The sequence below is a fragment of the Zalophus californianus genome, chromosome 15, assembly GCF_009762305.2.
Source record: "Zalophus californianus isolate mZalCal1 chromosome 15, mZalCal1.pri.v2, whole genome shotgun sequence".
Classification (NCBI taxonomy): Eukaryota; Metazoa; Chordata; class Mammalia; order Carnivora; family Otariidae; genus Zalophus; species Zalophus californianus.
This window is the reverse complement of record NC_045609.1, coordinates 7,381,579-7,393,901: the sequence shown is the minus strand read 5'-3', so window position 1 is coordinate 7,393,901 and position 12,323 is coordinate 7,381,579. Positions and strand designations below refer to the sequence as shown.

Genomic DNA, 12,323 nt, shown 5'->3' with positions numbered 1-12,323 from the left:
AAGTTTCTAACTTGATGTAGGAGTCCCTAGAATTGAGTTTGATGAGTGTTGAGCACTGTGTATGTGTCAGGCACCTGCCAGGCTCTGGTGAAGGAACACAGCCCCCATCCACCACTCTGTGTCACAGGAAAGGCAGACATACATAAATGACATAAAAGGTACTTTACAAAAGTACCTTTAAAGAACTGTGAGAACCTGAAATGATGATGAAAACTAATAATTCTGTCTGAGTAGTAAACTTTACAGAATCCAGCGGGGCCTTAAAGGATGGCAGGAATTTCATATGCAAGCAAGGCAGGGGAAAGGCTCTCTGAATGAACAAGGCAAGAAGGTGTGGGAGCACATGTTTAATGCTGACCTCTGGGGGTAGTTCACTTAGGACCTCCGGAAAACAGGTGGAGGGAGAGCCGGAAAAGTAGGCTGCTGCCATCTGTGGATGAACTTTGTGCTTCAACCAAGAATTTCACTTTTATTTTGTTAGCAAGACGGACATTTTTAAAGAAAAATAATTTACCTCAGTGGTTCTGAAGACAAAGATTAAATTGATAGAATCTCTACTTGTAGTCCAAGAGAAAACAAAGGTTTTTGATGTACAGTAGAATGAGCATAGGACACAACAGCATGGAAGGTAGCCTTTGCTAAAGTTCTAAGTTATCAAAATGGGCTGTAACAGAATTTATCAAATTTGTTAAAAATTTGTGTGCTCTTAATGTAAAAACTGGGCTTTTGTAACCCCCTTTTTATTCTGTTCTTAGTGAGTAATACACACACTTTATATGGTAGTTTTTTCTTATTTTGTAACTATGGTGTCAAAGTATATGATTAACCTTACCTTAAAACGGTTCTCCAAATTAGATTGTCAACAAAAAGTAGTTATTGGTGATCACATAACATAACAAGTTTACCTTCACACTTAACACTCTTGAATTACAGAAGCAGCAGGGTTTGGTTTTGTTTTCTGCTCATTTGATTTGATACTCAGTGATAACTAGCTCTGTTTTTCAGTGCCTTGGGAATAAGAATGAGTTCAGCCGTGGTAACTTATTTAAAAAGCTTTTATATTTACCATATATGTAAGATATTCCATAAAAGCTTCTATTCCCTGGTATAATACTGTGAACCATCACTGGGGGGAAAAGCATATAAACAAATGTACTGTCAACACTGAACAAAAACTAATATGAATTAGCAAGCATGGAAGTGACAGGTTCAAGTGGAGGAACCAAGGGGGTGTTGTTGCCATCTCTTCCAGTTAATGGTAAAAATTTTACTGCAGTGTTAAGTTCTCAGAAGTTCCCTGAATAAAGAAAAGGAAATTTGCAGAGCCACAGGGGAAAGACATTGGTCGTCCTAGGTATTCATTCACCCACTCAAGAAACATTTAAGGGCATGTTTTTCCCCAGACATTGTGCTAATCACTGGGGATTCAAAATAAGAAGATTGGAATTCAGTAGGTTGAGCACAGACGATTACAGTCTAGAACCTAGACCTTGGTTAAGCCAATATTTTAGAGTTTCTGTCATTTCCTGTAGGTACTGTCAGATGGTTTACAGAGGAAAAAAGAAATATTAGGAAAACCAATTGATCTTTTTTTTTTTTTTAATGCTAACTGGAAATTATTCTGGTTTTAGGCTCTAAAACAAAGAGAAGCAATCCTGAAACTCATCTTGAAAAATGAAAATGTAAGTAGAGAATTTCAATTTTCCCCATCCTATAAATATGTTTATGTTATAAAACCATTTTAGAGGGAAATGAAAAAGTAACCTGAGAATAAACAGCTTTGTACTTGGCATAAATCACTGTAAAACTGTTGGCCGTTCATGCACATCAGTAACCCTGGTGCATTTGAACTTAATAAAGATGGTCTGCTTCTTTTAAAGCCCTGTGTTTTCGTATCTATAGATTAAAATCTTTGATATTTTCAGACTGTTCTCCAGTTATATAAGATACATTTATTTTTGTACAGCACTATGCAGGTTTTTTTTAAATTTATTTAATTACAGTATTTTTTGAAGTTGGAATTTAGATTTAAGAAGGTATGATCAAAATCTTTAATAGTTTGTGTATTTAAGGTCACATGCTTCAGGATTAAAATAAGTACGTTAAATGGTATTCAGGGAAGAATCTTGCTTCCTCTCCTGTAATTCTTTTGTATCCTTTCAGATGGCATTGTCTATACCAGCAAATCAGAATATGCTATTATTCCTCTTCCCTATTCTACGTAAACCATAGTAATAAACTGCATACACTGTCCTGTGCATTGCTTTTTTCACTCATCTTTGAGATCCTTCCATATTAGCGTATAGTGTCTTTGTTCTTTCTCTCTCTTTGGATTTTTGGGGTTTTTTTGTTTTTTGCATTGCATAGGATTTTACTGTATGGATATACCATAATTTATTTAATCAACGCCATAATGGAGAACATTCAGGTTGGTTCTGATATTTTACTGTTATAAAAATGCCTTGTACGCATGTCTCCTTACACTTTTGCAGGAATATTAGTAGGGTGGATTTTCCAGAAGAGGAGTTGCTAGATCAGAGGATATGATTTATAATTTTAGTAACTATTGCCAAATTGTCTGTGCTGGTTTCCTCTCTTACCAGCAATGTTAGAGTACCTCTTCCACTGTAGCCTTGCCAACAGAATGCTGTGGAACTGTGCCGACATGATAGGTAGAAAATGGTATTTCATTGTATTTTTAGGGATGAAATGAGTATGTTTAGGAGCCACTTGAATTCTTTTCTGTGAAATACTTGTTCATATTCTTTGCCCATTTTTCTATTGCAGTGTTCTTTTTCTTACTGATTTATAGGAACTCTAATACATTAGGGAGATTCTGCCTTGTTTATATGATTTGAAAATATTTTTTCCTGGTTTGTCCTTTTTAATTTACCGGGATTTTTTCCCCCTTTATGGTTTCTGAGTTTTGAATAACATCGTATTCCTCACTATCCTAAACTTCATATCTAAACTCATTATTTGAGGGGTGCCTGGCTGGCTCAGTCGGTGGAGCATGTGACTCTTGATCTTGGGGTTGTGAATTTGAGCCCCACGTTGGGCATAGGGCTTACTTTAAAAAAAAATTAAATAAACTCACTATTTGAACTTGCTATATCCAAACTAAAAAAAACAAATAGATTCCCATAGCGAGGGATTCTTGTATTTCTGTGGTTTGTCTCCATCCTTGGGTCACTAATTCTGCTCCAACTCTCCCCTCCTTCCCCACCTCCCAGGTTTACTTTAGTTGTATCTCTAAAAGAAAGAATTCTTAACTTTTTTGACTTAACCTCATAAACATTATTACATTTAACAAAAAACTGACAATAATGCATTATTATCATTGACTACCTCGTCCGTTCAGATTTCCTGTCGTCTCCTAAATGGTTTGTTTGTTTAACATGTATTTGTTTGACTCAGGATCCATATAAAGTTCATAATTGGTAATTATTTGATAGTTTTTCAATCTCTTAATCTACAGGCTGTAAATATTCCTTCATCTCTCTCTTCTTTTCCTCCACCTTCTTTCAGTTTATTTGTTGAAACAGCCAAGTTGGGTTTGTCCACATTTTCCTATGGTCTGGATTGTGCCCTTGTCCCCTGGCCAAAGTTTCTGGCTATTTTTGCTGATTTTTCTGTATGAATTTTAGAATTAATTTGTCTTATTCAATAAAAAACAAACACTAGTGTTTTTAATGGATCATAATTCAAGAGAATTAAGATCTTTTTGATGTTGAATCTTTGTCCAAAAGCAGGTATGTCTTTTTGGTTCTTCCACTCTTCTCCCTTATCTTTCAGTAGTGTCCTGTTCATTTTTTCCTTTAAAAACAATCAAAGAAAACATATATGCTATTTGCAAAAGTTTAAAGAACCTAGCAAATTATAGAGATTACTGTTGTGGTGATGATAGAGCCATTTAATAAAAGAGATAAACACTGTGTAGTCTTTTCTTAAAAACTACATGTACATGAAATATATTGTACAATTTCAGGAAAATTCCTAAAACTTTCCATGTTTTCTGGGTAAGGAACTCCTGTCCTATATGAGTGAGAAATCAACAAATTACATTTGCCTTTTAGCTGAATATTCGATGACTGCTTTCAAAAAGACATTGTGTAGTTGTACTGCTGTTTAGGTAAAGGACACTTAATTGGTAAACCTTTAACAAAGAGTCATCAATGAGCAGTTCAGGGAAGAAAACAAAAAAGATAAAATAATTCCACGAGTTCTTTTGAATTAGGATGGCTGTGGTGTGGCTTGAAATTTATCACGTATTAGAAGGTAGTTGCTGAAAATTTTGTAGAGACTTCAAGTTAATACAATTATTTAATTTAAAAAAACGTAATGAAGGATGGTATTGCCGGAAGTTAACTTGTGTGGTTGGATATACATACAGATGATGTGGATGACTTATGTACAGATGACGAATATAAATGATACAGTTTAAGCTCTGTCTCATAAGATAGTCATACTTTACACAGGCTGTAATGTTTTCACATCTAACTTAAACCCCTCATTATTTCTAAACTTGGATTTCATATTCTGCTTTTTTTTTTTTTAACAGTAGCATCTTTGGACATTCTTTTAGAATTACATTTGTCATGGGTATAAGGAATTTTTAGCGTTCTTTTTCTTAAAGCACAAAGAACTAGTCTCCAGTTTTATGATTCACAATACTTCTGAATGCTTTCTGGATAACTGTCGACATGGGAACATCTTATTTCCCACTAGCTGGTATTTATATGCTGAAGGCATATTGTTGCTTCACTAGAATCTGAAGGAAATTATTGTAATTCTCTTAAAAGATGCCTCAGATGATACTCTTTTCTAGTCTTTCACATTTCTTTATTGATAGTTCCTTAACACAACTCGCTCATTTAAAACAGGGTAATGATTTTGGCTTTAAGTTTAAAGTATAAAAAGAATTAGAAGTAATAAGATGGAAACCTTATACAGGTATCCTGTCTCTGTAGTGAGGAGATCCGGGTTTTCCTTCTACAAATGAATCTGAGTTTAGACCTTTTCCATAACACAGCAGGAGTAGTTCACAGGCTTGGGCTTTGGAGACAGACCCCAGGGCCCCCCACATTCTGGCTTGACCCCTCCCCCTCTGGCTGGGTGACCTTGGGCAAATACTGTTGAGCGTCTCTACGTCCTTATTTTTCTCACTGGGAAAGGAGATGGTAATGCCAACAGTCTCCTAGAATCATTTTGAGAATTTAAGTGAATTATGTGAGGTGCTGAGAGTGCCCTGCGTGTGCGCCCTCCACGGTAGACGCAGTAACCGCACACAAGTGGGTGCTGTGTCCGGGCTATCCTCGGAGTCCATTGATTGATGCCAGTGTTGCTCCTGAGACTCAAAACCTTGTTTAACTTGGGAGCTGCCTTCCTAGTTGCCTAGTGAAAACAGTTTTCATGACTTCATGGTTTGTCTGATAGCTATTATCTTGTAAAAAGTGTTACTTTTAGAGTATTTGCCATGTGCCTAGCATAGTGGTGAGATAGACATTGTTTTACTTAATCCTCCGTCCATCTAAGGAGCACATACATAGTAATGCTCTTTTACAGTTGAGGAAACTGAAACCCAGAGAAGGTATAGAATACATTGCCCAGGCTCACATAGCAAAGGAGTGATGGAGCCTTTTCTCTTAACCATTATGGTGCTCGACCTCTGTTCATCTTGCTTCCCCAGTGACTGGAATCTTCTCCTTTTCAATCCTTTCTCATACTTGATTTGTTCATCTTTGTGACTTTATCACTGTGTCATGCACAAGACTTGTGAATGGTTAGAACATAGTGTGGTCCAACAAAGGAGTGGTCAAGAGATGGGGTGGAGGTGTTGATTGTTTAAGGGAGGAAGACTAATTTTTAACATCTCAGTATAATTTGGAAGGTGTTTTTTAAGTTTTTTAATTCATAAAACATTTTAAGTGTATACACAAATAACCTTAAATCTACCACCCAGATTTAACATGTGCTCTTCACATACTTTGCTTCCCATCTCCTGCGGTCTCTGTCATTGCTTGTCCTGAAGTCGGTAGTGTCCATCAGTCCCATGAGTGTGGAAGGACAGATGCGTAATGCATGTACTTTTTCACAAATATTACAAGCAGTAGAGAATTTAGATTCTTGTTTGTGTCTGACTGCTGAGGTACACATATAAGAAGTCTTCTCAGACACAGAGGAAGAGAATAGAGAGGTCCGATCATAGTGAGTCCGACGGTGTTTGCCTGTCTGTTCTTCCTGGGCACTGCATGGTATGTCTAGGAAGGCTTTATTTTGCTATTACAGTCATAGTGACAGTTAACAAAAATTAAATTTCAAAATTCCAGCTTTTATGGTTAAGGTAAAGACTAGAAACTGATGATTCTCCTTTCCTGCTATTCCAGTATGTGTTCTTCAAGAAGCATGTTTGGACATGGAGCACTGGGTGTTATGAACAAACAATGAATCATGGAACAGTACACCAAAACAAATTATGTAATATATGGTGATTAACATAACAATAGAAAAATTTTTAAAAAAAGAAGCATGTTTGGAGAGATGCTCTGCAGCATTTTTTACATTCCTTTTTCTCTGTTGAAGGTGGACAGGCACGTGGATCTGCTCGAAGTTGCCCAGGAAACAGATGGCTTTTCGGGCAGTGACCTGAAGGAGATGTGCAGGGACGCGGCCCTCCTCTGTGTCAGGGAGTATGTGAATTCTACGTCTGAAGAAAGGTACGGTCTCTGAGATTTGTCAAACCCTTGTAGAGCTTTTAGGTTAGTTCACGTTTCTTTACAATACCAACCGTGCTTATGGAATCAAAGGTGGACTTTGAATGAACACTTGCCCCAACTTTATTAATTGACTTTTTTTCTAAAGGGAAGTTCTGAAAGTGAATTGGGGACGTGGGTCATGGGGAGGCTCTGGAATGCAGAGAAAGAAACAAAAGCTGAATTTCTACCGCACATCCAGAGACCCGGTCACAGAAGGCCGACAGGAGCTTAGGCTCACAACCTCTGCTAGGAGAGCAGGGTTCTCCCAACACTCCTGGCTTGTTTTGCACCTTAACTTCCTAATCCCATTTCCTGTTGTCTTGCAGGAATTTCACATGTAAATGGGGGTAAGGGCCTTGGCTGGGGGTTAGACTTTAGCTTGTTGACAGTGACATGTTTACTAAGCAAAGAAACTGTTGTCACTGCAGCCAACTCCAAAGCAGGAGTTTGAGAAACCAATTCATACTCATGTGTTTCAGCAGAGACACTAGAGAACCGGAATAAGTCAGCCCTGGTGAACCACTTCCCGAAAGGCCCCTTGCCCTGGGCCAGCATAGCTCTGCGTCTCCTCAAAACACTGACCTTCTGAGGAGTTGCTGTAACTCTTAGCAGACCGGTGTACTTCCTGGGCCTGTGGTGAATGAGTTCTCCACTTCTTGCCCTTTTGTTTCTCAGGCCCCCTCTCTCCTCCCCCCTGAGGCTTTCACTCCACAGGACCTGGATTTGCCTCTTGCTACAGCTCATTGCCATAGCAAGCTTCACCAGCAGTGTGTCCCTTGGCGTAGAAAGGTTAGCTGTGTGTGCGCTAGTTCTGCACCTGCCTTTAGTGCTCCCTGGGGCCCTGTTAGAGAGAGGCTTACTTCATTTACTTGCTGCCAGATTATCCAGCTCCCCTGTCGATAACATTGGGAATACTTTTGACCTCTGCTTGTAGCCAAAAGTCTGCTTTCCACAGGTTTTTATTCTTATGTATAAGATATGAGGAGAGAGGCAAAAAAAAACCAACCTATGAATACATTTTGTGTGAATAAATTACATTACTAATGAAGGTCCTCTTTTTCTGCTGTCTTCAAAGCCTTTGAAAATTTTATATTTCAGTATGAAAAATCTGGCTAATAGACTTGGCTTATCATAATTTTTCCCCAAATGTATTTTCCGAAGTATTGTAAATTATGAGGAGACATTATATATTATTATTAAAGAGGGGAGGACTTAGAGTGGTTGGTTTTTTAATAGCAAAGAATTCTGTTTTCAGTTTGTCACATGCTAAATATATACATGAATATATGGCCATGAATGCTACTTACGATTCCTTGATTGGAATTCCATTCCCGTTTAGATCAACCACACACCTGTAACTAACATTTTCCCGTTATGCTAATGCTCTGCCCGTGATTCTTAGTGTGCAGTGTTTGGTTTTCATTCCTACATCTCAGATGTGTATTTATGACCGGCCATTTTGGCCTCCTGCCTCCCAGCAGTCAGTGCTGCTTAACAATTTCCCCAGACTTTCGTCTGCATCGAGAATTCCTGGAGGAATTCACATGCAGCAGTTAACTATGGCTATCTTTGGGGGTCTTCAATGGGAAAGAGACGTCAGGTTTTTAATCTGGGTAGCATATTTGAGAGAGGTATATTCCAGTCATTTGACCATCTGGTGGTTTTGTTTGCGTTTTAGCCACGATGAGGATGAAATCCGGCCCGTGCAACAACAGGACCTGCATCGGGCGATTGAAAAAATGAAGAAATCAAAGGATGCGGCCTTTCAGAATGTTTTAACACATGTTTGTTTAGATTAAGAGTAAAGATCATTTGTACAGTTCAGTGTGATCTAGTTCGATGCGCTCTCTTACCATCAGTGGAAATAGAATGAAAAGAGAAATGTTCTTCACCCAGTGAGAGAGTTCAATGTTCCCAACACTGGTTTTATACTCTGAATTCTAAGTTATTGAGAAACAGTTGTTGTAAGCGGTATTACTACTTGTCAGAAATCATGAGGAGGAACAGTTTGATCCAGCCCGAGTGGGTGCTTGTGTTTGACCTCTGTAGCCATACGTTGCAGCCTTAGAGCATCTAAGCTGGTCTCAAAGATGATTCACTGAGTCATTCGTGAGAAAGGGGGATGTGAGTGTGTGTGTGTGTGTGTGTGTGTATTAAATGTATATATTCACACATTTTATATTGATATTATGTAGATATGTTTGAATACGAAACTTTTTTTTACCCCAACTACTGAATCAGAAAGTACCAAACAGTATATAGCAAAACGAAGATTTATGGTTGTGTCTAAGGTACGGTGATTCAGCCATTTCCAGTTGTTTCCTTTGTTTCAGCTTTTTTTTTTTAAGTCGAGCATCACTCTGCAGTGGAATAGTTGCAGTCCGCCCCATCTCCGTTTCCGGATGTGTCTCCACTGTTACAGTATCAGGATAATCAAATAAAAATACTGGTTCAGTGATGAGCATTGAATGGTTGTCAGGCATTCGTGTGATCAGGACGGATTTCACATGGATTTCACCTCCTTTTGGCAGCACACTGAGTAGAGACGTGTTTCAGATCGATACCCCGACACATGGATTGGAAGCCTGGCCCACGAATGGCTTTGAAACACCACGGTGCCATTCAGCAGCAGGTGTATGTGACTGTCCTTTCTTCATTTCATCGGACATAGTTCTGTTGTAACCGTGGTTTTTTAATGTTATTTTAAAGTTGTACGTTCTTTAGTTATGGTCAAATATAATTTGGTCATCAAAAATGAAATGATAGTTTAAAACAAGTAGCTGTTACTAAATGTGCTAAAAATACTCATTTTGTAACTTTAATTTTTAAAGTTTTCTGAGCATATTATAAACTGTGCCCTAGTTAGTACAGATGTACACATCAGAAGCCCCATATTGTATCCGTAGTCATTCGATGCTATGTGCCCTACATAGGAAACTTTTTTTTGTCTAAAATTTCACTAACCAGAATTCTGTTACAGGCACTTAAACACACCGCATGAGGAAAATGGCACAATATGATCTTGAGGTGCCTTCTGTGAACCATCTGAAAGATTAAATTATGCTTCATATAGTTTTGTTTTTATTGTATTTCTTTGAAAACTCTGTCTTTATTCGTGAGTTATTGGATTAATTTATTTGATAGGAAGTCTCTCACAGAACCTGTTGGAGCATTTATTCTGTTGTGCTTTGAATGACGGGTGGGGTAGAGGCCAGGGCAGAAAGCAAGTCACGAACAGGGTGACGGTGATTGAAAATTGGCTGCAAAACACAGGATACCAAAAATAAAAAGTTTCGTCTCCATTTTTAATGACTATATTATACTATTATTTTATAAATATGTAATAAAGAGGATCCTCTATTAAATTTTTCTCTACTTCTTGGTCTTTTTCAGGTATGTAACATTTTCTGGGTTGTTCTTAGTGTATAAACCTTGCCCTCGGAGTGTTTTATCTCGCTGTGTAGCTTTCACACGCCTCTAGCATACATTCTAGTATCCAGTCATTATTGTGTCTCCGTAAGGAGTTCAGTAAGGATTTGATTTTAATCTGATGGCATATTGATTCACAATAAGAGGAGCTGTCTCTCATGTCCTTTCTTAAATTCAGAATATCCAGTAGTATAGTTGCCACGTTGATCATGGTTTTAATCACCAAAGGAAGTTAGAGACACTAATCCCATCAACCTTGACTCATCTTTAAGGCCTTAAAGTAATGGAGGACACTTTTTTATATCCGTCTGAAGGACTTTTAGTGTTCTACAATCTGTGCTTGCTGCAGACATGCATTTGACACAGGTAGTTGGGTGCTGGGTTCTGGGGTATTCCCTTGTGGGCGGCAGTTCTGAGTACTGGCTGTGGAGTGGAACAGCCTGGGTTTAAATCCAGGCTCCCCGTTAACCAGCCCTGTCCCGGGCACTAGTGACCTAACTCCTCCGAGCCTCTGCTGCTCATTTACCAAGTGGAGCAACCATGGGTGGCACCCAGCGGAGAGGTGCTCAGCACCGCGCCCAGGGCAGTGACTGCTCAGAAGGGGGCGCTCCCGTTACTAGTTGTGTTACTTTTGCACACTGATTACATCACTGTTGGCCGAGCTGTGTTCGTGAGCATCCTCTATGCTTCCAGAATCCCGAGGCCTGTACTCGGGTCTGAGATGGACATGACCACCCGTGTGGTATTTCTCTAAAAGCCTCGTTGGAAGACTTCTGGTAAGTCTGGTGTGTCTCAAACTATTCCCAGGCGTTTTTGTGTAGAGTTGAGTAACTCGGGATTTGAAGCAGTTCAGTATCTTTATGAATTTTCCTCACTCCTACCTCTCCGCTCCCAACTGCAGGACAACCCAGGACCCACCACACTATAAATAGCTGGGTTGGGTTAATCTAAATAATGCATGTGGGCCTTAATAAGCTACCATTACTGGGTGGCTGCAACTTCTAAGGGTTGGTGTTAACGAGGATGTCGCAAGCCTTGCGTGCCTCTTATAAAAATGGCAGCATCCCTTGTTGGTAGGAACTGCTTTTACTGGAATTGTGCTGTTTGTTGACAAATGTTACAATTTTCCTCTGGATATGGAAAACAAAGTGGATGATGTATATTTTATAATTCTCTTTTTAGCTTTTCTTAAGGTCAGAATATTGGATAGAATTCCAATATGCCGATCACATATCCTGCCCTCAAAGCCGTAGAATCATTCCATTTAGAGCTGACAGAAGTCCTCAGAGGGCCTTCGTTATTAAATTTGTTGTAGATTCAGCCATCAGAGTTCACCGATCTTGTCAAAAGTTAAAGCTGTCTTTACGTGTATAGGTGGAAATTCTGTGTTCTCCTCACGTTCACGAAACTGCAGAGAAGACAGATGACAAAGATGCCAGATGAGATCAGACCTAAAGGGGACCGGTTAGCAATGTGAGTAAGAACGCAACCTCCTCAGTCACACTGGTGCTAATGTTAACACCGTTACTGCTAACAGAGCATAAGGGCTCATCGCCAAAACACTGGAAGGAGCATGTGTTTGTGATTAATATTTAGAGTTAAATCACTCTGCCTGAGAACACTTGTAAGTACAAGCTTTTGTGCTTGGAGCTACAGTTGCAGTGAATGTGAATGCTGGTGTGGAACGTATCAAGGATCTGAGTTTGTGAATCATGACAGTTCAGTTTTAAAACTAGAGCACGATGTTGTGTGCCGGAGATGCATTGCTTGCAGAAATCCTGAGAATGGCCAAGGTGCTCAAATAGGGGATGGTGATACAAGTCGAGCAAATTATTTGCAGACGTGTGGGAGGGAGCCGAGCATTGTCTACGGTGCCAGAGTCCTGGTCTCGTAAAAAGTACCCGTTGGGGTTCCACTGCAAACAGCTGACTCCAGCAATAAAGAATTTATTTGAAGGATATGAGGAGCTAGCTCAAGAGCTCAAAAGGAAGTTCAAAAACTGGACTGAGGACAGAAAGCTCCCGAAGGTTTTGTAGCAGGAATTGCTCAAGGATCTAGCTTTTATTCTTCTACTGGATTGAATGAACCCCATTTATCTTTAAATTGCCCCATTCTTGAATCCTGGAAGTGGGTGTGCAA

At 39.2% G+C, this 12,323-nt stretch overlaps 1 protein-coding gene across 7 annotated transcripts in view; it reads left to right on the top strand.

The window, feature by feature from the left end:
* ATAD1 (ATPase family AAA domain containing 1) overlaps positions 1 to 10,120 on the top strand; it is a 70,768-nt gene extending 60,648 nt beyond the window's left edge. For 4 of the 7 annotated variants that reach the window (XM_027593007.2, XM_027592978.1, XM_027592985.1 and 1 more), the window contains 3 exons: positions 1,632 to 1,682; positions 6,583 to 6,716; positions 8,434 to 8,577. In XM_027593007.2, the coding sequence (XP_027448808.1) occupies positions 1,632 to 1,682; positions 6,583 to 6,716; positions 8,434 to 8,554 (306 nt within the window). In that variant the 3' untranslated portion in view covers positions 8,555 to 8,577. Of the gene's footprint in view, positions 1 to 1,631; positions 1,683 to 6,386; positions 6,478 to 6,582; positions 6,717 to 8,433 lie in introns of all 7 variants that reach the window. The other 3 variants (XM_027593016.2, XM_027592970.2, XR_003519801.2) reach the window with 2 other exon arrangements.
* Positions 10,121 to 12,323: the final 2,203 nt, after the last annotated feature.